Source organism: Trachurus japonicus, chromosome 15 (genome assembly GCF_045865225.1).
Source record: "Trachurus japonicus isolate A0001 chromosome 15, Traja_1.0".
In the NCBI taxonomy this organism is placed as follows: domain Eukaryota; kingdom Metazoa; phylum Chordata; class Actinopteri; order Carangiformes; family Carangidae; genus Trachurus; species Trachurus japonicus.
Genome location: NC_140921.1, coordinates 19292727 through 19320712, shown reverse-complemented (window position 1 = coordinate 19320712; position 27986 = coordinate 19292727). Strand labels below are relative to the sequence as shown.

The following is a 27986-nucleotide window of genomic DNA, read 5'->3' as shown; positions in this document are numbered from 1 at the left end:
ATGAAGAAAACATAACAGCTAACATTTATTTAATATATTCTGAACAGAATTACCTCATACAAATTGTTTCAATACAATGTCTGATAAACTGTCATAAAAGTGCTCAAGGTCATCAGGGCATTAGAATTCCAAAAGACTTCTTTTAAGAACTTCTTCCAACTCTGTAAAAAACCAACAACAAAAAAAAAACACATTAGAATCTGTGTTACAGTAAATCCAAATAAAAACCACAGATTGCTCGGTCACTGTAATAATACTGAAAACATTGAAGTGGTTGTTCACATTTCTTTTTATTTCTTATTTCCTCTTCTACTTTCTAGATTCATCTTTTACAGCACACCATGAGCACTAACATGTTGAGTTGAAACATTTACATTCTTTCACACGGTATACCTGCTGTCTCTCTTGCTTCTTCGTCGAACACAGACACAGCTTGCTTCATCTCGTCATCTGAACCCTCTGTAAAAGAACACACAGAAAAGAGCGGTTGGCTCATGAAAATCTGCAGTCAAAGAAATGCAAACAATGTTCCTCATATCATCACTTAATAAACACATTGAATACAAAAGCACTAAAATGTGATGTCATTTGACACAGATTTATTTGCTTCTATACTTTTCCATGTAGCACACATTACACAGTTGCTATGCATTATTTATGGCCTACTGTCATTAGCCTTCATTAGCTTGACTCTCTTTGTTGGCTTGGTAGATGTTAAAACTCTCAGCCTTCTATCTCTACCTATGAAACTACAGAACTGCTGTGTGCTAAGTTCAATAATAAAAGCTAAAATGTGCCGTGAAGTGATTTACCATTGTTGTCTGGTTTGAGCTCCACAGCGTTAAGTATCTTTACAGTGGTGGGTTCTGCTTTCACGTCTTTCTTGCAGGTCCTGGAGCTCATGCACGGCTCCAGTGTACAGTGTAGGGAGTGATAGTGTTTATGGAAACTGGGTACACCCTCGAAACTCTCCTGGCAAGCGTTGCATTCCACATCGAACGTGTTCTCAAGGTTCAAGGCTGCATGTTTTGTGTGGACGTGAGTCTTCATACGAGCATAGGAAGGCACAGATACGCCACAAGGAGTACACACGTACTGGCATTTTCCATCAGAGGCCAGATTCCTCATGCACTGTGTGTACGTAGCTTTCATTTCGTCTTTGCCCTTCTCTGAGCCCATGCATGGGCACGTAGGCAGGCTGGTGCTCTCGGCGACGGCCGGCTGAACAACCTCAGCATTATCCATACAGTAGTAGTCTTTGCTGTGAAGGTTCTTGTAGTGCTCCAAGAACTCGCTTTCAGATTCAAACTGCATGCTTTCGCACAGGCCGCAGAAGTGGGAGCTCTTTATCTCCCCGTCGTGCTCGTTCACGCAGTGTCTGCGCACGGTGGACTCTTTGAAGAACTTCTGAGGACAATGTCTGCAGATGAACCTCTGAAAGCTGTGACTGCTCACGTCGCTGCAGTGCTTGTGGGCGGCCGCCTCCGAGTCAAAGATGTCCTCGCACATCCTGCACATCCAGCTCTGCTCTGCGTTCGAAGGAGACGGCTCTGCTGCGTTCCGCCGCGCTGTGGACTTGGAGGATGAATGTACTTCGTGGCTGGTTGACGGCTTTGCGTCACTGACCGTGTCGACCTCTTCAGGTACTTCTTCCTCGGTAAAGTAGGTGTGGCCGCTGTGATCATCTGACACGTGCGACAGGATGTCTTCATATCGAGGCATTTCCACTTTGCACTTCCGACAGAAGTAGAGGAAGTTGGAGAGATGAGCTCCCCCATGGAAGCGACACATATGCAGGTGTGTAATTGAAGACTCTCCCATGAGTTTGCCACACACGCCACACTTGTGGAAAATCTGGTTCACTGCCAGGAGATGCTTGCTGGCTGCGGCCTCCTCTGGGAACTGTAGACCACACTCACAACACCAGGCTGTCACGAGATTTCTGCTCTGCCTCCGCCGCTTGTTTGGAGAATTTTCATGAGTGTTTTCCTTACGTGTTCTTTTTTGGAAAGATGTTTCAAGGCCAGCTGACTGTCTTTTCCTCTGTGCTTCTTTATCCCTCTGGCTGTGTTGAATTTCACCAAACCTGCAGTGCTGAAGAAGTGCTTTCTGCATTGTCTGGTTGACCTCCACATCGTGCTGGGTCGATTCTTCGTGTCTCTCGATTTCAGCTTGGCTGAGGAAGATTTTACGGCAGAGGCAGCACTGCCCTCGCACTTGCAGCTGTTTCATCACCTGCGCTATTGTTTTATCAGCCTTGGCCACCGCACAGCCTTGTCTGCAATGCACACTGAAAAAGAAAAATGAGGGAAAAACCAGTAAAAATACAGAAACATAGAAAGTCTGACACATAAATATGTGACAATGCATGTCCGAGTTATCTCAGCAAACTTACTTAAAGTGAGCTTGAGCGGTCTGATGTGACATCAGTACTTTATGACACAAAGAACACCGGACATTGAACGCCACATCCTTGCACAAAGCGATGATAGACTTCTTTACATATTGTGGGATAGGAACAGGCAGTGCTCTTCCTTTGGGTTCTTTAACAAGAAGAGAAAAATAAATCACACATAATCTTGCTCATGCCATACCTCCTGATTGCTTTCTTTAAGTTCAGGGAGACATGGATATGTGAGGTGAAAATTAAATCTTACCACTCATGATGAGTGTCTCTGTGAAGTGGTTTTTGGCTGACATGTGCTGCAGACACTCATCTCTGAGGTTGAAGAGGACGTAGCAGGCAGGACAGGCAAAGCTCACAATCCGCTGATAGGTCTGATCAATGGTGTGATTATTCGCAGCAGATGAGGACACCTAGGGTTCAAAATTGAACAGTCTAAAATATGTTTTTTTTAACTCGTATAAATCAATAGTGAGCCATGACTTGAAATAACTAACTGGTGAAACTTGTCTAAAAGTCTAGTGTGCACAAACCTTGGTTTCAAGGTGACTCCTCCATGCTTCTTTGGTTTGAAAATGTTGACCACAGGCAACACAGGCAAAAAGCTCACAGGCACTTCCCCTCAGATTGATGGCTGGGTCACACGGAGAATGGTCAAACCTGCACACAAGATATTTTACTTAAAAATAGTTTGTACAAGAAACAGGAAAATGATAAAACCATTACACCAGCAGGGAAATGAAGAGAGGATAATGACCTTTTTAAGTGCCCTTCGAGGAGGGATGCGTTGTCATAAATTCGACCACAGTTAATCACTGGACAGGTGTGTCTAGTTGAACTATTACGAGCGAATGAAGCAGTTCCGTGCCTTCTTCCAAAACCACCACCAAATGTTCCAGGTTGAACACCTAAATAAACACAGAGGTGGAGACGGTCAGCTGACATATATATCAGCACCATAAAAGGTTGATGTTTACATGGTTGCATCTATTAAAACGAAATAATCATCCCTGTGAGGAAAGTAGGTAATTGCAGCAGCACAAAACAATATACTAATAAAATAAAAAACCTGTTCTGACAAATTAACAGGTGGGGGTGTCAGAGATAATGCAACAGATGGCTGATTGAAAATGTACCTGGCATCTTCAACCACATGTCTACACAGCGCTTTGCTTCCTGATTAACTGGAGAACCAAAAGCCAGCTCCTGTCGTCCGTGAGCTTTTTGTAAGATTTGCTTCTCCTGAAAAATAAAAAATACAGAGATGAACAACAACAGAACATATTCTGGATTTTCTTTTCATATACCTTACATTCGTATGATACATGTATTTGTTTATTCCTCTTTGAACTATAGGCGGCACCTGTTCTCTCCATTCTGCCCACCAGGTGGCACTACTGTTATTACAACTGACCTCAACTGACCCCATACACCAGACAACACACTCAGGAAATTTCTACCCAAGTATTTTAAGTTACATCCAGCCTTATAATTAGATACTACCGTAATTACATTGTCAAGAAAGTTTTGCCAGCAGTGAAACTACAGACTGGATTGGACTAAATAAAATTAAGATGATTTTTGCAAAGTAATTGAGAAAAGAAAAACATTATTGGAAATAATATGAAAACACAATTTTGATGATTCAATGTAGACACAGTATGAGACAATGTAGATCCCACAGAATATTTGAACTATAGCTACCAATTTGGCAACACTCAGTTATTTTAGTATTGATTAGTTTAAAAAAATATAAAGTTGAATCATAATGCCTTCTTATTTTACATGCTGTTAAAACGTCTCATTATGATGAGCACAAATATTTTTTTCATTTAAATTCAAGAGGAAGTGAGTAAAGACAGTGGTGTGATAAAGACACCTCCAGGGAAATGAATAGCTTAATTACAATCTGACAATTAACCAATGACAGCAGCTCATTTTATACCAAAGGGACCTCACCTGGAATGCTCTACATTTATCTGCTCGTTCCTTTTTCTCTCGGGCCACCTTGTGTGCTAGTCTGTCCAGTGTAGACGTAACACGTGCTTTGTGACGGGTAATTTCATCTTCAAACTATATCAGAAAGAGAAGGCATAACAATTTCAGAACTGTAGTCAGATTTTCACACAATTAATAATAATAAAAAAAGGATGTTCTATTCAGCCACTCACCCCTCCTCCAAATGATGAACATCCCTCATCATCACTGTCACTCAGCAGATCAATACATTCCGGTACAGGTTTGATCGGGCCCTCCTGAAGCAAGTACGAGATAACATGCCATTAAATGTAATTAAACACATCTCTACAATATACTGATCAAATAGAGTGTGCAAGGCCGGTGCAATGTGAGAGGAGGATGCTTTATTAATATTAAAATTGCAAAGAGAGATGGTATCTGCCTGAATCATCACTGCAATTATGAACTAAAACCAGCATGTTTTATTCAATGAGATGATGAAATTAGGTAAAATGGCACACCAGTCTAATCATTAAACTAGGCTGCAGTTATTGCACAATTAGTCTATCCAATGTCAACAGACAGAGAGAAAACAAATGCAATCGATCATCTTATCCATTAAATTTCATGATTTTCAGTTAAACCAGATAAAGTTGACACGTGACTTACTGATACAAACTCCACTTCTTCTTCCTCTTCCTCCTCTTCCTCCATCTCATCATCGTCTGCTTGAGCTGGTGATGACATTTCTCTGTGGAAAAAAACAACTACTGTAACTTCGGAGGCTAAAAGTCGAAACAAGTTCCAACTCCAACAAACAACACTAAACACAGTTGAAAGCCTGTCATATAGGCTACCTGGTAAGTAATGCAAGTCAGTGGTGTTTTCTTAAACATACACAGTTCAATTTTGACTTCGTTGACCAGAAACAAAAGAAAGGAAATGCGTTTGGGTTCGGTAAGCTAAGTTAGCTACCAAAGTACCACACCGCTTTCATATCTGATATACACTGGTAGTATTAGTGAGGAAAGGTTGCTCAAATTACTACAGGGACAGTGGGACCTCGCCTCGACGTCAGGTTTGTGTAGCGTTGCAGTGACAAAAACACGACTCGCTCCCGGACGCTGTGCAATATTTCGTACCATTAAATTCAGATCAACCCATGTAAGATCCAGTAGAAGGTCAGAGGGCATATCTTCCTCGTCTATCGCTCACATGGCTTCTTCTTTATGCTGCCATAGATGGGTGGAAGCTATACTGCAACCGTCCGCAATGCTCTCAAATCACTGTGTTGTTGCAATGCGGCCCTCAGCCACTGGCGGCAGCATTGAGCGCCGCCGAGCTGCCAGACTACATTTAAGGACCAGCGAGGATGATATTTACGCGCCACAGGCTGTTCGTTGGACAGCCTGAAGTTATTTGAACAACTCGCGGTAACTCCTTTTTCAATAATATTCACGTAATGTCGTCGACGCGACTCAAACTAACCCGTCGCTGAGATGGTCACCATTAAAGTTTTGAGTTCGTATAGTCCAGTCTTATCTGTTAAGATACTTTATAAGCAGCGACATCTTGAAATCAGTGCATCACTTCGACACAGGAGTTTGGGTAAGTTAAGCTAATGTTAGCTCTCTGGCGTTTGCAGTTGCAGCAGCTTTGGCCCGCTGAACTAAACTTAGGACAACACACCAGAGTGTTTGGGTAAGTATCAATGAAATATGACTGACACGAACATATTAATTAAGATGACCTACTGCTTACTCCCGGTGGTCCCTCTGTAGAGAAGAGTGGCAGGCAGCTAGCTACAAGACCCCAAATCAAAGCAGGTTAGCTAGTCTGGTCTGCGACGTCATGTCACCGAAGCGCTCCTTTTCCCCGCGGAGTGTGCCGCGTGGACGGGGTTAGTTGCAGTTGAGATAAACTCCGCCCGTGTCCAGTTATTAGTTGGTTAATTGGTGCTAAACTTGTCTGTTCAGACTCCCTCTAATGTTTTGGTTAGTCTGATGAATAGTTAAACATGGACTGTAACTTGATGATGCCAATTATTTGAGAAGTTTATCAACAGTGCATAATTGCACATGTCAAACTATATCCCCATGTAGTCAGTAGGCTAATATAGGCTATAATTGATTATTTCATACAATAACTATTGAATGTTTGCACATAAATGTTTCGTACATGATGTATTGTTGTTATCTAGGCCTGTTGTAACACACTGCCAACAACAAAACATGGCTAAATAACATCTGATCCAAAAACCTCCTTTGACCGGACTGTGTAAAAGTCATTTTCACACACACACACACACACACACACACACACACACACACACACACACACACACACACACACACACACACAAACTAACTAATAAAGCAACATTTGGCAAACACTGAAACTGCAAAACTGCAGCCTCATGCGAGTGTCTGGTTGCTTATGACAATGTGTATCTTTTCCATACTGTAGATATATGACATGTATAAAATGTTAATGTTAATGAACCCAGAACTCACCACACATGTACTGTATGTAATCTAATGCTATCCAGTTCTCAATTGCCCCATATCCTTACATATCATGCAATAGCTGGTTTTTGTTCAAACTGTCTATCGGTGATATGTTTATTCAATTATGTTTATTGATGAGATTGATCTTGTTAGTGCTTGGTTTTACCTGTGCTGCATTACACTGAAATATGTTTCTACCCACTCATTGTGGATGTAGTGGGAAAAACAGTAGAAACATCTCGGTATAATGCTGACCACTTCACCACTGCCAACTACAAACTCAGTGATGAACATTGTCAGGAAAATATGAACATTGTTATATTTGTAAGTGAATTGGACTGTATTAGCTATATTTTGTAGATGTCCAACTAAGTGGCCACTGAATGTATTGTAATTGCTACAGAATTTATGTAAGATAACTGTTGTATATTTAAACACATGCTAACATAGTTATATCCTATTGATGGCAGCATCTGGCTTTTTGCCTGGATACAGAATTGCCTTTTTAAAGCTGAAAATAAAACTTGTTTTTCATCCATCACACTTTGCTTGTTTGAGTTTTTCATCTGAACACTTCACATGACATTAGTTCTTTAAAAAATTACATAACGCTTGTTGGATTATGAATAGATTTGTTCTCCATTTCCCCCCCTAATCCTGGGAGTGTCTGTGCATAACACCTGCCTCGCTGCAGGGCCTGTGACTATACAACCGGCCACATTTTACACGAATATAGGAAGCCTGTACAGCAAAATATAGCTACTTACATTACATTACAACTGCATTAGACAGGCATGTTGTATTGCTATTGTTACAATGATCAAAATGTGTTGGTAAAAGATGAGCTATAGCCTACCATGAGCTAAGAATGCAAAATATCTATCTATAAACCATTTCCCTGGACTGTATGGTTTCGTTTAGGCTACACACTGTTGTCTATGTGGATCCTGATGTGCTTGTTATAACTAGTATTACAGCATCATCCGTCTGTGCTGTCGACTCTGCAGCACATCACTGCGATGCTCAGATGAATCTGCTGACTCTCCCTGCCCCTGTTAGGAAAAATAAATAAATAAAACTTGCGTCTCTGCTGAGTCATGCATTGTGCCTCACAATAATGATATCAATAGTCTGGACTGTCTACTTTGAACCTACGGACTTCACACGGTTTGCTGTGCGATGCTTCACGTATGTCGCTGAGCGTCTTTATTCTCATCTTGAGCTTTCAGCGGTGTAGCGGCAGGAGAAGGAGCCAGCTGCCTGAGGCTGCGGGATCTGTCCTACATCTCGCCTTATGATGATCGCTGCGGCGTTTTTGGTGCTGCTAAGGCCGTACAGTATTCAATGTGTGCTGCTGTTATTGCTGCTTTTGCTCGGGACTATTGCGACTATTTTGTTTTTCTGCTGCTGGCATCGGAGACTTCGTAATGGAAAACATCCAATAAAATCTGTGCTCTCTGGACGCTCCAAGAGCCGCGGTGAGTATAGCGCAGGCCAGCCGCATCTCCTCTCCCTGCCAGCTCATCTCATCCCTGGGCATTTTAAATATCCTCTGTATTTGTCCGTAAAGTATTTTTCTCTTGACTGCTGTACCGAGCAGCCAAAGTGTGAAGCTATAATAGACATCTGCAGTTTGGGCTGATCAAATGAACATGATTCTCATGGGGGTATTTTAGTCAAACTAGCTGGAAATGTGCTGAAGTTATTAATAGACTACAGCAAATGAAGATGCGGGCTTTCTTATGTGACACGTCATAGTTTGTGGAAAATGTTAAATCATAGTTTTTCTGTCTAACATCTGTTATCTGTTTTGTAGTTGGCCTCCGGACGCACCATTTTCGATCAGAGGTAGGGTGAACTTTTTGCATTATTGACTTGAGTCATTCATATCTATTTAGGCTACCTGAAGATATGATAGGCTACTTTAAATTTGTCAAATCCATGTTCAGGCTGCATGATCAGTTCAAGTATAAAACAAGAAATTCTTGATCCACAAATTTGATTCTTTGGACTTTTATCAACGGTTGCGTGACTATTTTAGGGACCATGTTGTGCGCAATGCGCATGTCTTATCAATACATAGCCTAACGTAGGTGATTTTGCAGTTTCATGCTCCACGGTGAGTAGAAACTCTTAATACTGTCTTCCCAGAAACACTGTTTAAATGTCAGATCTCATCGAGCCGATAGAAAGCTACTCGGATGTGTGATCCATAATCTACATGTTCCTTCATGTTTGATGCTTGTTTTAAATGCGTCAAGTAAACCCTCAGGCGACCCGTTTCCGTTTTACGCACACAGCTTTCAGAATAAAATAACATTTTAAGGTTGTAAATATATCGACTGCATGAAAACGGGTTTAAACCTCAACCCCCTTGCCAGTATTGTGGTAAAGACAAGACAGTCTTTCTTTCTCTTTCTTTCAGGCAGGTCTAAATGGGAAAGCTTTGTTATTTCATTGACCCTAAAAGGGGATTGGTGCCATGTAAGCTCATTATTTAGGTTTATCACTTTTATTAGGCTACTCTAGACTACATTTTCATCAGACAGACAGTCTTCTTTTTTCTTTCTATAGTTTCATTTTCCATGATTCCCTGTGGTTATGATGTTTTTATATTAAACACTCCAGAAGCTTGCTGTCCATTGCAGGTCATGTTATTGAACCACAGGACACTGAATCCCTACCTACAGTACTCAGTGCTGTAGCTGGTGGGTATTCAGTATCATGTTCAAGGACACAACAGCAGGACAGTGGCTGAGAACAGTCTTGCTGATCATTACCTTCAAACATAAAGTCCAACACCGAATAGCTCTTAAAGAAAAACTCAGAGGGTCCAAAGAAGGTAATAGTTAGACATTTGCACTGAAATGTTTGTCTTTACTTCCTGTGTAGTAATAAAAATGTCTGTACATCTATCTCAAGCATGCCGGAAATCTAGGTCATACAACTACAACGGTCTCCGGCTAGCTTAAGAGGCATGAATGGCATTACATGTATTATTCATAATATGTTGAGCCTTTTAATTTCTGTTGCTGAGTCTGCTGTATGCTTGACATTTGTTCGTCGTTTCCCAGGGCTTCAGGCACAGTCCACGTCATGCAAGAAGGAGCATACATGCTCGAGTGACAGAGGAAAAACCCAGTCTGGTTGAGGTTCCTGAGAGTGAACCTGATTCATCCTCCACTTTAAGAAAACGGAAAGTGAAGAAGAGAGTGCTCCCAGAATTTTACCAGTCTGTACAAGTCACCCCAACACGCAAGCCTGTAGGTACCCCCCCTTACCTGTAACCTTGAGTGACCATAATGATGAAGTGATACTATTTTTTGCTTGCTTCCCTTCCCAGGGACAACGTTGTGCCTTTGATGCTGGTAAGGATTCAGTAACTTGCTCAAGGACACAGGGCAAGTGTTTGACTACAGGGCTTGGACCCTGTGTGTGCTGGTCTCTTTACATAATAGGTCCTATGAAATTAAGTGTTACTGTATTTGCACCTTGCATCCATAGGTGTTCAGTTATTTAGCATTGTATGACAAATATGATCATACATTGGACCACAAAAAATAGGGCACACCTTTAATAACAGATCCTAGGAACTTGGCAAGTGCCTTTTCACATCTGTCCAGCAGGTAATCCACAATTTCTTCAAGTGATCTGCTAAAGAAAATCCTAAATCTGTTTATGGTTGGTTTCCATGGTATCTGTTAATTTGGCCTTCATTTGAAGTCATCCTAAATGGCGTGTTGGTACCTGTTTTCTCTAATCCATCCAAAGCCTGTTCCCAATTTACCATGTCCATGTGAACACATAATGTGTCCTTTTGTGGATGAAAAGCTCAGCTCTGCTAACTCATCACATGTTTAGGCCTTCAGGTCAACATGCCTGGATCTTAGTATAAACCTGTCTATTAGCTGCTCTTTCCAAACAAGGGTGTGCTCGCCATTCAACATCAGATTCAGTTAGTGCAATTAAAGTGAAAGGTGAGGAGAGAAGGGGAGAATTCAGCTGCACTAGAAATATTAACTTGAGGGGACTTTAACCAGAAAAAGCACAACTATGACCTATTTTGTGTTTTTTCTTGCTGCTTCAATCCCTGGATGTTTCTGGGTGTGTCTAATTGTTGAATGTCAGGTGTCAATCCAGAATATTAAATATCACACCCAACCTTTATAATTACAGAACATTGTCTCGCTATTACTGCTTTCTTGAAAATCAAATTAAGTAGGCTACAAGACTTGACATGACGCTGATGCTGAACTGACTGACTCAAAAGAGTCTATTGATCTCTGCGAATGTGTTGCAATGTCATGCTTCCTTTCTGCAATACTGCAGATAATAGAGACAAACAGTTTGGTGTTTTTTCTTATTGCCATTGTCAGCAAAATACATGTGTGTCAATGTGACTTGAACCACCATTTTCAACAGACTTATCATATCACAACCTTGTCTCCTATGTATACACTCTGAACATAATCCTACTGATTATGTTGACACCACAACAAGAGCATATCAATGTGTTATTGTTGTTTCTGATGCCTTTAGACCAAATATTTTGTTACCATAGGTAAAACAAAACCAAATGTTGTATTGACACAATGTGCAGGTTCAAAAGCAAATCTGTGGTTGTTTGCATGTGTAAAAGATGAATAATTCACAATGGTGGCCTTGTTTTGAGGATTTTCTTTTTTGGTGTTTTTTTTTTTTGGTCAATGATACACAAGCTTAAAACTAAGTGGAAAAAAAGAGGTGGTATCAACAAAGACTAAAGACCTTACATTCTTAAATTGCGAGGATAGGCTATGTATTAAGTGATGAGAGAAGGCCTAAATGAACTATTCATATTATTAGGCTACAGTTTTTTCCTTATAAAGAAAGCGAAAAACAGACTTGGGAGATCCAACTAATAACTATTTCATAATAGTGCACATCAACTTTACTCAAATCATGGAGTATTTTCTCCTTTTAGTAGAGGGATAAGCAGAAAGCTGTTAAAAACTGCATCAGTAAGCTGCACTAGAGTTTTATCCTGATGAAAAGTGATGCAATGATGAAAAGGCTGCTAATATTAGCAACATGTTGCTTTTATCAGCACTGCTCTTGCAGATTCTGCACTGAATGACCCCACACTGAATTTGAAACATATTCAGCTACAGCTATTTTGAACCAGAACTTATTTTCAGACACTTCAAAGTTGTCAGACTTACTATATTAAAAATATAACCAAGGCAGGGGTCATATATAGCATTCAGCTTTGGGTTGAACCATTAAGCAAATAAGGTGTAACTATCGGCCCCACCCATTATCTTTTAAGTCTGGTTGTGCTCACCTGTGTTTGCTCTGTTGCTCAACCTCAGGTGTGTCCTGTTGCAGTGGGAAAGTCATTCATTCATAATTTTCCTTCATGTGCGGAATTGTGCTCTATTGAGTTTGAGTAAGAACTGGAAAATGTCTGCAACTGTCCGAGGAATAATATAAGAATAAACCAGAGATGATCCGGGATAGGATGGGATGAATCTAATGGTATTATCGCTATAGCCTATGTTTGGTAAATTGGTTTAACTGGATTTAAAATTAAACCTGGTTAAACCTACCTAATCCAAATGCAATATTTCGTTGTGCACCCATGATCCACTCCATTACTGTGAGGTAATTAGCACAATGTATATGAATGCTTCCACCCCTGCGGTTCACATAGGCTACCACTCACCGTGTAGACAGTAATAATGCTCATCTGCAGCGAGGTCCTTGCCATTAGAAACCACGGGAGCCCTTGTCCTCTTATTACCCCCTGCTTTCAGAGGCATGTGTAGTCAGCCAGCACCTCTTTTTGTGCAGGGATGGCGCTCTAACACCGCCGTCGCTGGCGGAGCTGCTGCTGTTGTTGGCTACAACAGGGTATGACGCGGAGACACATGCAGTCTGCTCTCCCCATCACGGTGCAGCTCTGCCTCGACAGCACACAGCGTAGCTACCATCCCCTCAGCCCTCTGGAGATCTGACATCACCCCACATCCTTAATGCTCCGATGGCCGGAGCATCCCTTAAAGGGCGTGGCACCCTGAGAAATTAACGCACGAGACGTGTGACTGAAGGGCTGGAAGCTAATAACGCACAAACAGGATTGTGGATTTTTTTTTTTCTCTCCTCTTCTCCTTCTCTTGTTCCAGCTGACAGGTCTCCATGTATACAGTGGTAAGTCTTGTTGTTGACCTGGCGGGGGAGCCATTTACTATTGATTTCACATCGCCTTTATTTGGCTCAATCTTTAATTGTTATGGGTGATTGCGAGCTGGTGGCTCGTGTCATGCAGCGTCCTCACACCTAACCTGCGCTCACATCACGCACTTTGACCCGCTATGGTGAGAAACCATCTGATTTGCGCTTGTTGTTGCTGTGCTGTTCTCTTTCATTTTGACGGGGAGTGAAATCAAGACTAGCATTGTTCCTTTTTTCCCCTTCTCTCTTTATGCCCCGTTTTCTTTTGTCTCACAGAGCTCCAGTTCGGGGAACCCTTCCCTCCACTGCTCCATGTCTTCCTCGGCGGATTTTTCGGACGAGGATGATTACAGCGTTAAATCCGGGTCGGCATCACCTGCTCCCGGGGACACTTTACCCTGGAACCTGCCCAGACACGAGCGGTCCAAGAGGAAGATCCAAGGAGGATCCGTGCTGGATCCGGCGGAGAGAGCCGTGCTCAGGATCGCAGGTGAGCGGCTGAGTCTTTATTGTTGTCCGCTTATCAGAAAGGGAGTTGAAGGGAAAAACGTCGCTCGGATATGCTGCAATGTGCGGAGACTATGATCTCATCGTGACTAAAATGTAGCCTATTCCTGGTTTATTTGGGGACTTAATCATAGACAGTGACATGGACCTGTGGTTGTTACATGTGATGGTATTTTGGTCTGTTCTTATTCTGGATGATGCTTTAAAATTAACCAAAGCGCCGATGGATTTATGGAATAATGAATAAGAAACTACTGTGTTTTTCTTTGAGTTATACCTCCGTTATACTCGTCATCAAATAGCCTACATATCTCAGAGGATGATTTTAAATATGTCATTTTAGGTTTTCATTTCAATTAGGGAGATAAAGCCTAGACCTAAAAGTCAGATTAGTAGCCTATAGGCTATATTCAGACGCTTAAATAAATTGGGCCCAACATAAAACATTATCATGTTTGTTTCACACTTGATAACAAGGTTGGAGTTTAAAGTTTATAGCTCTCATTGGGCTATTTAATGACAGCGCGCTGATAATGATAGGCTAATTCCATCTGACGTCGTTAAATTCCTGTGAGAAATAAAGTTCATCAGATCAGATCAGATCGGATCAGATCAGATCAGAGCCTTTAATCGATACAGGGGGAGAAGTTTTCAATGGAAACTCTCAGCTCGTGTGGACTCGGTGTGACAATAGTGACAGCTGATTGTGCCACTGGCAGCAAAGACACTTGACATCTTTTCAAGCAGCAGTCCTGTAAATGTGCCAGAGTTGTTTAAAGTCTCTGGCAGGTGGACTAGCCTACAGAGAAAACAGAAAGTGGTCCATGTCACGAGCCGGTACTGAGAAGCCTGAGTTTATTGTCGCACGCTGTAAAAGGTGAGCCATTCATTCAGTGCGCTTTACACAGCTTCTCTCACTCACTGGAGGCAAACTGCGAAATTAGGGATCAGGCTTGTTGAGACTCATCCTGTTGTGATCGTAAAGTCGGATTTGAATCTCACTTTTTTTGAGAATTTTACACTCAGCGTTGGCCTGACTGACTTGTTAAAACAGGCACTTTTTGCAGTGCAGCATGTCCGGCTGTCCTCCCTATCAATCCGTGAACTCCAGAGAGGAAGTGTGGCCTATTGGACAAAACGCAGACAAGGGCGGGACATAGGGCGTTTCCTTTAGTGCAACAACAGCGCCGATCACTCTCGAGTTCTCAGCACATACACATGCACATGCTCATGCACACACATAGACACACACACATACACACACACACACTCACACACACACGCTGTGTCCCTGTCCGCCGCTGGTGAATGTCCAGTTTGTAGAGCCCGGGTTATGGCTCAGTACGCAACGCAGGCTTATGTGCTCTCCGACGAACAGGAATACCTCCAAGCCTATGAGGATGTTTTGGAAAAATACAAAGGTAGGATCAATGGTGATTGAATAGCCTATTTCTCAGGCACTTGAGAGATGAGGAAATTTCCCGATTGCTGCTTGACAGTTCGATAAATGTCAGCCTGCGCCCCTCTCCCTGTGGTGACTGGCTGGTCTTGGTGTCTTTATGCCTGCTCTGGAAAAGTGAGAATATTTCCTGCATGACATCACGTTTAGGCTGATTTTTATTAGCCAATACAAAGGCCTTATTATATGATCACATCTGATCATTAGATTATGGGATTATTTCTCTTGTGTGGCTGGTGTATGAAAAATCTTTAGTTTGAAATAAGCCTGGAAAAACAATAAATCAAGCCGGTGTCTTCATTGTTTACTTGGCAGCCTGAAAGATCTGAACGGATAAATAGTGTCTGTTGATTTGAGTTAATTGTACTTTCACAATACAAATGAGTATGTTTGCATAGTGTTTGGCTGATCGCCTAAAGAAAAACCACAGTGCTTCTGTGAATGGGGCTTCTGTGACTTGTGTGGTGTCTCAAGGCAAACAGGACAATGACATAGCAGGATGAGGCATTAGCTCATATCAGTGGCTCGTGTCGTTTCATGGAGCTGCTCCTTTTGGGTCAATCGCATTAATTAGTGCGAATCCATCACACATAAGACATCTATGTTCCTCAGTGTCTCTTTGACAGCCAGAGTTCGTTGACAAAATCACACACATGTACTCTGAGGCGTGAGGAGACATCCGGCTGAGCTGAATTCAAACTGACAGCACTGGTTTTAACTCTTCATTTTCCTTTTCACTCAGGCCAACAAAGTAAAACAACAGCACAATAACTAACTGACTGTGGACTATTGTAGTGAAATGCTTGCCATGAGCATGTTCTCTCAGCTGTTGAGGCATTGTAGCCAGCAGGGCCAGTCAGCTGTGGTATAAGGCTTAAACGCCCTGACTGGACTCTTAATGGGATCATATGATGTAGCATCATTAGGAATCTGTATCTGTTTTCTTCAGGCAGAGGAGCAGTGACACACAATGAGCTTACTTATTTTTTCTGCTTTTTCCTATCACTAACTACCAGTTTGTGATTAGCTATTACATGTTAAGTATTGATTTTGGGGGGATATCTGACTCCCCACCAGCTGGTGCATGAACAATGAATGTATCATTGAGGGGTAAGGCATTCTTTAGTATTTTCTTCATGATTTTACCAACAAATTTTCAAGTTTTTAGATGTGTTCGTTGTAGCCTCACAGTAATGCTAATGTTTACCTGTGGTCTCAATGCAACCACTTCATTATGCTGACTGTTTCTTAGGTAAAACTGACAACATTGTTTTGACTTATATATGCTGCTCTCCACAGATTTGTTTTTTTTTTTTTTTTGCAGCAATCCTGGTAGGAAGTTGGCTTTAGCAGAAGAAGCTAATCATTAGCAGGAAAAGTTTGAGTGTTGAAGCAGAAAACCTTAATCAACATTTATTTACTAGGGGTCATTTAAGGAGAGAGGGAGCAGACTATAAGATGAATAATTTATATTTTCTTTGCAAGTAGTGAACTCCATTCTTGTGTCTGATAATGTAGGAGAGTGGTGAGTGAGCTGACGACAATTTGGAGATAAACAGAAATAAAATAATGTGAGGTTTTGTGTGACAGGAAAGCTTTAGAAAGTTAAATCTTTGAGACGTTTTGTTTGAAACCGTGTATTTGAGCATATACGTATATTGTAACTGGATTGTTAGGTGGAGAAATGTATGCTTACATCAAAATCAAATACCCTTGTTCTTCTTTAAATAGTGTTTCCAATATACATTTGTCTTCCCATAAAACATTTGTTTCTGTAAAATATGTTTTGCTTTATTTTTCAATAGGACACGGGCTAAGTGCTGGGGAAAAAAATCCTGATTTAAAATGTAAAAGTTTTATTTGCAGATCAGCCAGAGCCCCGAGCTTCTCTCCATGTGACGCTAAGCGTATCAAAGGGACACATTTTCATAGCCAAGTCATCAATAGTAACCAAACAAACAGACCAGTAAACAGAACAGCAGGAGGCTCAGCTATAAAGTAGAAAACAGTTTTTTCTTTGTCTCTCCAAAACAACATATAGGATCAGATCCTTTTTATATTTGACAGTGGACGTTCAGGCAAACAAAGTGTAACTAATAGTTTGTGCTCTGGTGACTTTTTGGTTAATTTGGGCGGTTGTCGTTTGTGGTTTGGCTTGGCTCCAGACCTGTCAAACATCTTTAAGATAACGTCAGCAGTCAAGACAAGACAAGAGAAAAGGAGATCAAACAAAAATGTTGTCTTCATGGCGGTGAATGAGCAACATTGTATGACATGTGCACTTATTGACCTACAGTGGGACCTGTAGTGAACTCAACCCTTCAAAATGAACTGACACATTTCAAGATTAAGGAAATACGCCGTGAAGAGCTGAACCATGAGTTTCGATCATATCTTGAGACTAAGCATAACAATTGCCACCGACCACCAGGAATGTTTATGTAGTTCTTATTGTCCCAGCTGTAAGAATATCATACCAATTAGGTGTTAAGAGTTAATTATACACCCAACAACAGTACTGCTTTAGGCCAGGGTGAAATTCAATACAGGCTTTACAAAAGGCCGTAAACTTGAGGAATGAGTTTAAGACATGGTTTCCTAGACGCGTACAACAGTTAAATGCAGTGGGTAGTGGCTGCTGTGGGATCGGGCTGTTCTAGCAGAGCCTGCTTGGTTGGTCGTCAGCGAGATGGGAGCGTTAGTTTCCCAGCAGATGATCATCCTCTGACATGAGGGAAGATTTAATGGATTAGATATTTGGTGGTTCAGCCAGCTCCCTTTGCAGTTGGTTCATTTTGTTTTTTAAGATGCCATATGGTGGCAATAGTTTGACAAGAGTGTAAGGAGAGTACATGTCTAAGAACTGCACCCAAAATAAGCATGTTTTGCTCGTAGAGATTTGACAGTCTTGCAGCATATTCAAAGTTCTTCAAGTTTTGTGCAGACATATATTTTTTTGTTAGTTGCCAATAAACAAAACAAAACTGCAATGTTAAACATTAATAGAAAACAATATTTCAATTTTACGGTACTATTTATTTTTTAAAATCGTCTTCTTGGACAGTTTCTTAGAAGATGAAATCTCGTGCTCTTATCAAACATCCATGAAGCTCATTTCCCATGATCTTTTTTTGCCTCAGATTGTAGACCCACACACACACGGACACAGACGCACACACACCACACACACACAGATGCATAATATATATATGCACGGTTGCCCATAAAGTTGGAATAATTTTGTTTTCAGACACATTCCTCTTTTTATTCCTATTATAAAGGTTAATTGTGGTTTAATTTTCACAGTGATATATTTGGAAGGGATTGACCAATAGAGCTTTGAGAAGATAATATACACTTTATCTATCAAGAATAAATCCCATTGTCACAATCATTTCATGAGAAAAGGTGAAAAAATATTAAATTCTGACTTATGGGCAGCTGTGTGTGTGTATATTTATATACAGTATGGTATTGGCTATTTCATTCCATTCAGTAGACGCCCATATACAGTACCAGTCTGTAGTATGGCTGCTTTGTAAGTTGTGTGTTATATAGGAGGGTGTGGCCTCTCACTGGCTGTCTGATGTTTCTGTCTGTGTATCGCTGCAGGCTGTCTTATGATTTGATTTTTCTTTGCAAGACTTTTGTAGCTATAACAAGGAATACTTTTATTATAGTTTAAATATATTATATTTTAAAGATTATGATACTCATATTATCTTGTATTATCAAACAGTGATGAGTGAAAGAGCATTGTGTTTTTGCACAGTCACTGCCTTTGTCCATCCTCCTGGGCTGTGCCCAGCCCAACCCCTCTGCTCTATGTCGACAGCCCACTCATCACATTCAAATGGTCCAGTGGCCCACACATGCAGCAGGCTGCCTCTATGGAGACTGTCTGCTACCATACAAAAGACACTTTGTTTTTTAGGCGAGCAGCATCCAAGTTCCACAGACTTGTTCATGTGTCAAGTCTCTGATGGTGACACTCCTTTTTTGGCTTTTCATTGAGGCTTGAACGTCAAGGAGCCAAACGTTGAAGGTGGTCTCTTCCCACCTAATTCAGCCTACAAGTGAATGTACAACATATTGTAGGCTACATGCACAGCTGGGCATTGTAGCCTCCTAAACACTAACCCACTAATGTATATTGTTCACAAACAATAGGATCATGCTATATAGGTTTGAATTAAGCCCTGTTTTCAGACTGGTAATTGAGAGAATACACAAAGTTATCATTTTGTGTAGCTATGTGCCATTTATACCTGCCAGTGCCAACCAATACTTTTTTATGAAATAATTTTTAAGTGTGATTTTATTGTATAATCGGAACGAATAAAAAAAAAAAGCTACTTGGATATGATTTATTTGATACGTGAGCAAATATGATTTAGATAGTACAATCACTATCTAATTATAGTGCTGTGATGTGTTCTGGTGTAATTTCACAGCTAACACAGCCAGAATTCAAAGTGCTAAGTGCTAATACCTAATTAAGTGCATCAAATCTTCGGATCAGTTTTCCAGCACAAGATCCAAATGGTGCTCCATAACCTCACAATAACACTGGGCAGAAGCTGATTTGAAACTCTGAAAACAGCTGCTATGGTTTCATTTTACAGGTTTCACCAGTATGTGTAGTGAGATCAGAATGCAAGTTATCTGCAAACAGAAACCTAATGTCTGGTTGTTTGCTGTTATTGTCAAGGTCTATATGAGGAAAACAAAACATTTTAAGAATGAAAGCCTATATAAACGGTAATTACACACAATGCTAGAAGTGTTTAAGCTCCAACATAATGTTGCCGTTGCCAGGCCTTTCATTGATCTGTGAGCTGTGTAATCCAAACCAGGGATCTCAGAAAGCTCACTGCTCCATCAGTCAGTTAGCTACAGACATTTTTATTCAGTGCTCACTCATATGCATCATAGATGTACGTACAGCAAACGCATTGTCCCCTTTGGAGTACATTATCAACATACTGGAAGGGAGCTGAATTAAATATAACGTTAAATGCTGTCAGATTTGGTTGCATGTCTGTGTCTGAGCGTGCTGTCTGCTCACTGTTATATTTCTAAATGTTGTATTTATATGCTGTCATGGTGATGGGAAGACCAGCATGGCTGAACCTCATTCCACAGCTTTGCTTAGCTCCTCTTACATGAGATCATCTTTTGAGTCTCTGTCCCACCCCTGACTCATGCTCAGTTGCTTTTCCTCTCCCGCTCCACCGGCACCACCCTTCTCTCCCGAATGCAGCAGATGCTGGGAAGCAGTCCCACTAGAAACAGGAAACAGATTTCCTTTCTCCAATTTTTATTTGATGGCCAAGGGCAGCTCCATCTCCTTTTATGTTAACCCCACATCATAAAAGCTATTGTTTTATTTCATTCTGATGCTCACATGATTTCGGGAGCCAAATGAGAAAATAACATTTAAACCACTGCGTAAATGTTTTCATCATGAAAATGATGTCAATCATATACTGTGGACAGCACCATCATCAAAACACCAAATGTGGCAGCATTTAAAAAAAAAAAAAAAGACTTGTAGAATCTGTGTCACCTGTATAGCCTGTTTTCAATAATAAAATACAAAAATCATCTAGCCTTTTAGAGTGAAGATTGTTCAACATGTTACTGCCAGTTGCATACTACCAAGCAAATCTATTGCTAATAATCACCCTTATTACTTGGCAACTATTTCTGAATTCATGTGTGTGATTTCTTGGGTTCTACTTTCAAACCTTTAAGGATCTATTAATTGCTACATTGCTAACATTAGTTTTCACAATTGTTTTTATTTCCCAGTGTAGAAGAAATATCATTCCTTTACAAATTAAGAGCTGTCTTTAGTGAGGGAAAAAATCTCCTGTTTTGCGTCCTTTAGCCTACTTCTTACCTTTTACTGAAGTTAGCATGCTAACAAGCAAGCCCTGGCCTGGTCAGACTGTCTCATTTTTGATAGGGAGTCACTGTAGAGTTCAGTGTGTTGTGAAGAAACAGTGCTGCTCAGAGGATGTATCATACCCTTTTGTCTTCTAAACCCAACATTGACTGAAGCTCTTGCCATGACTGGTGGCTAATAAGCTGTTAATGCTAACATTACAGAAATAGCAAAACCTACAAATCGCTCATTTTTAGGTTGGCCAAGAAAAGCTTTGTCTAAACATTATGAGTTCTTCTAATAGCATCTTTCATCATATGCTCATTTGTATGGCATTTTGTAGGCTATAATCGTAATTGTTGATTTTGAATATCACCGTGTATTAATTTGAATATCACAACCCCCCCCCACCCCCCAGAATTAACATAGCTATAAATCATAATCAAGACTCTCCGTAATAGATGTGAGAGGGAGGGCTGAGAGAGTAACAGATTTCCATGTGCAAATATTCACTTAAATGTCACAGTTGCAGCTGTTGCACATATGGGGGCTGATAGCTGAGTGTTAGCAACTGTGTATCTGTGTGTGCTCATGTTCGTACCATTAGTGTGCATGTCTGCCCCATTAGCTGCTGTTAATGCTTCCCCTCTTCCTCTCCTTGACTTTGCTGAGTGCCTCTGAAGTGACAGCTCATGCTTATGGGTACTTTGACAGCTTCACCTTCACCCTCCATTTGCCTTTTCATCAAGGTTCATTCAATGTTCCACAGGAGCTCTGTGTATATAGTTAATCAGTGCTGCAATTCCAGTTCACACTATATATTCCTATTGTGCCCTGTACGGTACTTCCGTTTTATTTACTTTTTCATTTGCATAAGCCACCGCAGATCACTGTCATTTAGTTCGAAGTTGAGGAAAAATAATAATCAGAGGGGAATGCTGAAAATTGCGACATTGGCTCTAAACAAGACAGACAGGATAATAATAACACTCTCTGCATAGATGTTGAGACATTGCACCCTTTTTCCTGCAGTCTTCTTTACTCAAGACAAAGCAAAGGCTGAGTGGGAGGGCTGCTTTGAAGGCTTGGCAACCTGTTTCAGTCACAGTGCTGTTCGTGTTACATATCTCAGTCTCTGCCCTGCCCCTCCGAGAAGAGGATTCTCACTTCCAAAGTATGATAGGTATTTCCCCATCACCGTCTCACATTGTATTTTTGTTTACCACCTCCACTGATATGTGACAACATAGTTATAAAAATGCAGTGGTAGCCTCTTTGTGCTGAGTCACCACTCCCCCTGGGCGTCTGTAACATACATTAAATCACTAGTGTTGTTGATCTGGGAGTTGCAACAGACCAATTAGCCAGGATACAGATACTGTATAGCTGAAGGGATTGTAGCGTGTTATTTGCCCACTATAGAATGACATGTTTCAACAACTATCGGATGGTTTGTCAGGATTCATAATTTTGACAGCACAAAATAATGTCTTCTAATGTCTTTTTGGTCTGGGTTTTAAAAACAAGATTATTATTTGATTATTAAAATCTTCGATTAATTCCTGTTGATCATTTAATAAGTTAATAAATCAGTCATTGAAGCACTCCTAATTCAGGACCAAATGACTGATGAAACTACTGGTTTTGGCATCAATAACAGCTGTGCATTGTGTTAAATGTGTACTAGGCAAGTCTTTGTTTGCTAACATGGTATACATTATACCTCCCACTGATTGTTATCTTAGTTCAGTCATTGTGAACATGCTAGCATGCCCATGATAGCATTTAGCTCAAAGCACCACTCTTCCTATAGTACAGGCTCAAAAAGCGTACAACACGGCAGTAGACTGCCAATATTGATACAAAATATAATTTGAGAAATTTTAAAATGAAAAAGGCTTGGAACTCATTATTTATAACCCACTGGACAAAATAAATGTATTTAAACAGTAAACAGTATGTTTAGCACTTTGTTTGTCCTGATGAAGCAGGGGATCTACAGCTGATCTTTAGGATGCGGCAAAGCTTTTTCTTTTTTTTAGTCAGGGGGGTAGGATGTTGACTTTGATTAGGATAACAGTGAAAATGACCAATACTTACTTCAAAATCACAATCTGTGTTTGCTCGCAAGAGCGGTTGAGCAAGAATGTTTCACGAGTCCTTGTCATACGCTGGAAGGTTGAGGGCTTTTCAGTTTAGACTTTGGGTCTGTTTTGATCTCCCTCCCATACAAGGTCAAGAGGATTACACAGGCTGGATTTTGATTGCGAGGACTTTTTGACTCTGCTCTGCACAGAATCATGCAGGGATATTTTAGGCATCCTGACGCAACAAGATGCCAAAGCATGTCACTGGCCCCCTGTGCAAGTCATTCTCTGGATGACAACAGTTTGTCCGTTGTGTTGTTCAAAGAATCTTGTAAAAAAAAAAAAAATTGTAATAAAAAGGCCAGAGTGAAGTGGCGTGGACTTAGTGAATGCATTTTCTACAGTCTGTTAGTGCAGTGTTATTCACAGTTTAGTTACAAATATTCATTAATTCAAAGACTCAACCTTAAAACAAATATTAACTTCAATCATGTTTGTTGAATGTGAGGAAATGAGGGACGTCACCTCAGTGGCACAGATTATGTGGCTTGCAGTTTCAGGGGCAGCATGGTTTAGAGTTGTAGTTATTTATAGCTTTGCACATGTGCTTTGCTGAGGTCTTCAAATAAGTGTCTGAGCAGCTCCATGGCTGTTTGTTTGAATGTTGTGGTAGTCTCTGGGTGAGTGCTGGGCTTATAGTCTGCAGACAGTGAACACAGAAGCCACAAAACAATGGGCACACTGTACTGTTCGATCAATAATATCTTAATGACTCCCAGTTTAACCTTCTGTCATGGTGTGAAATTGCACTTTTGAAAAAAAAAAAAGGCTTCAGTGGCAATTTTTTTTAAGACGTCACCCAAACGTCAAGAAGTGCAAATGTAATGTGAGAGACAGGTGGTTAGTCAGGCTTTTTATGTGATCCTTCAACCATCAACCCATTAAAGTCAAAGGTCACAAGCTGTTGGTTATACTCTAAGCTGTTCCCTGACCTCTGCTGGATGTAAGTAATCTATTTACCTGAATTTGAAATGTGAATATTTAATCATCAAAACCTGTTAATCTTAAATAATTCAAACAATGTGGTAAATAAAAAAAATAAAAAAGTATTTAAAGTAAAAGTAGGTAGTAGTATTAGTATGTAGCTCATGATCACGATTGTAGGCTCCTTATACCATATGAAAATCTTGTGTGAGAAATGCATTTCGTTACGATATGAAACAAATCAAACTAATGAGAAATGAATAAATAAATGAAATGCATATAAGCTACATGATAAGCCACAGCACTATACTACAGTTTAATGAATCCGATATGGAGTTTAATGAGTAAAAAGTGTGAAAGTCCAAGTAGCATGATCACAGCTTTTATTAGATAAGAAGATTGATGATGCTGATGCAGTTGCGCAACTTCAGGAAACTGAGTGTATGCTCATATTTGATCTGACATTATGTCATCAATTTTGTTAGATGGAGAGAGCTTGTTTGTTAAATGATTGATATCTTTAATAATCTTTACTACTTTTCATGTTATGACCAAAATAATCTATTACTACCGTTAAAGGGCATGGATAATTCAGTCTGTGGGACTAACACTAAACTGAGTTCACACTCACTTCTTATTCTCATAAGATCCTCAAGAGGGCACCATACTGTTAAACTCACCTTCATGCTTTTGGGAAAGCACAGGTACAGAAATATCTTCAGTTATTACCTATTCAAACCTGCTGCCTGCTTCTGTTTCTGTTTATACCACTAGTATGAAAAATTGAATATGGAGGGCATAAATAATGAAAAACCGTCTGTCTCACTGTCTGATGTGCTCAGTGCGTCTCTTATCAGTCATCTGTGCAAAATGTGAAGCACAGCAGCCTTTTGCTGACCACATCTGATAGCTGCTTGATGACACTCTTGCTCAGCCTGTCGTTATCGTTGAGCTGGAGAGCTTCACTGAATACTTGCCCGGTCAATCTATATTAATGAGTTTCTCAGAGGAGGTTTATATATTATGCAGCAGAGAGCTTAGATATGGGCGTTACAAACCAAATTGGTGTCCTACTGCAGACTGCACTGCTCCATCTCTGTGCCGTAAAGTCACAGGGACAGATGCATCAGCTATGACACAGCAACACTGCTGGGAAAGGCCTCTCACTGCATCAGGCCTTTTAATGTGATGACCATCTACTTTCCTCATTTGACAGCATTATTTCATTAATGGGCTTTATTGTGTCATTTTAGCCAAACTTCTGTAACTGACCAAAATCCTCCTTCTTTTATTTGATATTTCAGCTACATGTCAGGCTTTGATCTAGACCATCACACAAAATAATTGCCAGACCAACCCACTTTCCAATTCTCAGCAGCTTTTACACGTGGACTATTTTTAGATGAACTAAATGTAAAAATCCACTGAGAGTACAGTCACAGGACTCCTAAGGTACCCCTGTTGTCCTGAAAATGTGTGCTTCAGGCTTTATGATAATTCAGCTACGTCCCTTATATAAGAATAACCACCCACAGGAAATGTCACACGAAAAAGATGCCACTCTAACAGCAGACTGCCTTATGTAACTGGTATATGTGGAGAAATAATCAATAACTGAATGTAAAAACCATTACCAAAAATCCCTTTTGAGTGTTGATTGGGATTTGTCTTTATGTTTCCAGTTGTTTCTGTCTATGTAAAGAGTGTAGCAACTGCAGAATAGAAAGATGATTACCTGAGAACATTTTCACCTTTGAACTTACATAGAGCATGCTTATATTGCTCAAGCATATGATAAGATGTTGGTAATTAATCAAGTGTATATCATGGTACATCGCTCTTAGAATAGCAGCTTAGATAAACTGTCCTGCGGCAGTCATTCCTGAAACATGTCAGAAAAGAACTTTCCCTCTTTTTTTTCTCCCTCCTCATTTCTCTTTTACAAGAAGCACTGATTTCTTGTGTGGTTTTGAGTGCTGCTGCTAGATAAACACTTGACCGCGTGGAAACTCAAAATAGTGAGTAGCATACGGAAAACCTGACAGAACTCGTTCTGGAAGCTTGATGAAAAAAAGGGAGTCACGGCTGCCCTAGAGGCTCGCAGGCAGGCAGGCAGGCAGGCAGGAAGGCAGTCAGGCAAGAAGACGGCAACTGTAACTCCTTCTTCAGTGGCTTATCCATGGCATCCGTCTACCTGAACCACGATCCTCCTGACAGCTCCAAGGAGCTAGAGCAGAGAATGAAGTGGCTGCTTGAGACTGAGCGGGAGCATAGGACTCACCTGGTAACTCTTATGTGCTGTATGGGTCAGTATTGATCGTACTTCTTTTCCTTGATAGATTACTCATGTCTGTGCTTGCTCATGACTTAAGTCGCTAAGACATCCCGGAGCACTAAGGAACATTAAAGGGAGGAGATTATCTGTGTTGTCAGTCTTGTGGGCAAAGTTCAGAAAAATGCCGCTTGTTATCACAGTGTTGTTGTGAATGCGACCTAGCCAGCTGATGATGTTGGAAATGTGATCGATTGTTTGAGTCTTTATTTTTGGTGTTTTCTGAGGATAATTAGAGGAGTTGTGACTGTCAGGCTGGGAGGCGTGGCAGCCACGACATGAGTCATGGCTGATGTGGCTGGCATGAATCAGTCTCTACATCTGACCCTGCATAAAGCACAGTCTTAAGGAAAATGCTGTGACAAAAAATATATCTCGTCCATATTTCGAGAATCGGACACGTAGTCCAGGAGCGAGCACTCCTTCTCTTCATCGTACTAATACAAGTAGAAAAAAATATTATGAGGGGAAAAAAAACATTAAAACTGTTTCACCCCCCCTTATTTTATTGCTTTTGCATTCTGGTTTCACATATGTCACTGGTGGCAGGAAGTGTGGTTGCTATGGTGATGGGAAACAAGAAACATAATGTGGTCAGCAGCATGCAGGAAAGAGTGATGCCATTTCAGTCTCTGGGAACGACATCCTTCTTTTCAGCCACAGGGACTTGAGGTCTTGATTATCCTTTCCTTTGCTAAATGACTTTCATTGAAAGTAAAAAGAACTGACTGTCTGCAACAGGAAAGAAAGGATTCAACTATACTAGCTTAACTCCAAATGCTTCAAAACCTCAAAAAGCCCATATGTTCGCATGTCAGAAAACATGATTACTCTTGTCTATGTGCCTTGTATTTGTCTCTGACCTCTTGTGGCATTTAACACCTTAACATAATAGGCTACATAACTGGCTTACGCTGAGGAGAATTAAACTACTCCAGACAACCTTCCCACAAAGAAATCTGCGCTGCCCAGTCAACTCTGATCACAAAATCACAGCTCGTGTTTTCTTTTCTCCCTCTCCTCCTCAGATGAAAGAGACAGAGTGCAGAAGAAGACGTTTACAAAATGGATAAACCAGCATCTGCTGAAGGTAAGATCTGTTCGTCTGTCCTGTCTTTAAAATGAGACTTTCATCACAAAAAAGCTAATCTAAAAAATCAGATTTCCTTGTGCCCTATGTTTTTAAATGGAAACAATGTTCACTACTGCACATGGAACTGAAATAATAATCAAAACAATAACCAGTTTTTCCTCAGTGGAGAGGTATAGACAGTAATAATAATTATTACCACTCTCTATATTGTGTTCCAACGTTCCAACATTCCTCCCCTCCATTAAAGCTGGATAAAAGTCATTTAGCATGACATGTGTTGCTACGCTGCTGCAGCAACAGGTTGTGTTTTGTTGACTGAGATGTTTGAATCACTTAGTCTGCAGTTTCATCCGTCTATGGAATTTGATGAAACACATTAGGCAAGCAATGGCAAGTCTCCTCTAATAAATCGCACCCATACTTGTATGTATAACATAAATGTCTGCGCAATTTATCCATCTCTGATATATAAATAAAAGGGGACTTGAAACAGCATTTTAAGAGATAAGAAGTTGGTACTTATTCATTGAAGCCTCAAGTCTTGAAAATTG

At 40.6% G+C, this 27986-nt stretch overlaps 2 protein-coding genes across 4 annotated transcripts in view; one reads left to right on the top strand and one right to left on the bottom strand.

Annotated features, from left to right (window-relative positions):
• Positions 1 to 12: 12 nt before the first annotated feature.
• On the bottom strand, positions 13 to 6228 carry znf451 (zinc finger protein 451). 3 transcript variants are annotated; one of them, XM_085800264.1, is made up of 12 exons: positions 6118 to 6228; positions 5033 to 5114; positions 4576 to 4659; positions 4364 to 4477; positions 3541 to 3646; positions 3162 to 3312; positions 2938 to 3064; positions 2658 to 2817; positions 2396 to 2543; positions 813 to 2290; positions 394 to 459; positions 13 to 161 (listed from the first exon to the last, which is right to left on the bottom strand). In XM_085800264.1, the coding sequence occupies exons 2-12, from the start codon at positions 5108 to 5110 to the stop codon at positions 121 to 123; spliced, it is 2553 nt and encodes an 850-aa protein (XP_085656390.1). In that variant the 5' UTR covers positions 5111 to 5114; positions 6118 to 6228; the 3' UTR covers positions 13 to 120. The 3 variants fall into 3 exon arrangements, with proteins under 3 accessions (XP_085656390.1, XP_085656391.1, XP_085656389.1); XM_085800265.1 differs by lacking the exon at positions 6118 to 6228 and adding an exon at positions 5506 to 5639; XM_085800263.1 differs by lacking the exon at positions 6118 to 6228 and adding an exon at positions 5426 to 5536.
• A 1785-nt stretch (positions 6229 to 8013) lies between these two features.
• dst (dystonin) overlaps positions 8014 to 27986 on the top strand; it is a 100440-nt gene continuing 80467 nt past the window's right edge. Inside the window, exons 1-5 of the mRNA XM_085800261.1 lie at positions 8014 to 8348; positions 8687 to 8718; positions 9945 to 10133; positions 13360 to 13573; positions 27371 to 27432. Coding sequence (XP_085656387.1) covers positions 8165 to 8348; positions 8687 to 8718; positions 9945 to 10133; positions 13360 to 13573; positions 27371 to 27432 — 681 coding nt within the window. The 5' untranslated portion in view covers positions 8014 to 8164. The remainder of the gene's footprint in view (positions 8349 to 8686; positions 8719 to 9944; positions 10134 to 13359; positions 13574 to 27370; positions 27433 to 27986) is intronic.

Excerpts from the sequence above, each read along its gene's own strand:
- znf451 (XM_085800263.1), bottom strand. The coding sequence starts at position 5,508 with ATGGTACGAAATATTGCACAGCGTCCGGGAGCGAGTCGTGTTTTTGTC. Across the intron at positions 2,544-2,657 it reads AGAGACACTCATCATGAGTG|AACCCAAAGGAAGAGCACTG; the intron begins GTAAGATTTAAT and ends TTCTTGTTAAAG. Across the intron at positions 2,291-2,395 it reads ACCGCTCAAGCTCACTTTAA|TGTGCATTGCAGACAAGGCT; the intron begins GTAAGTTTGCTG and ends TTTCTTTTTCAG.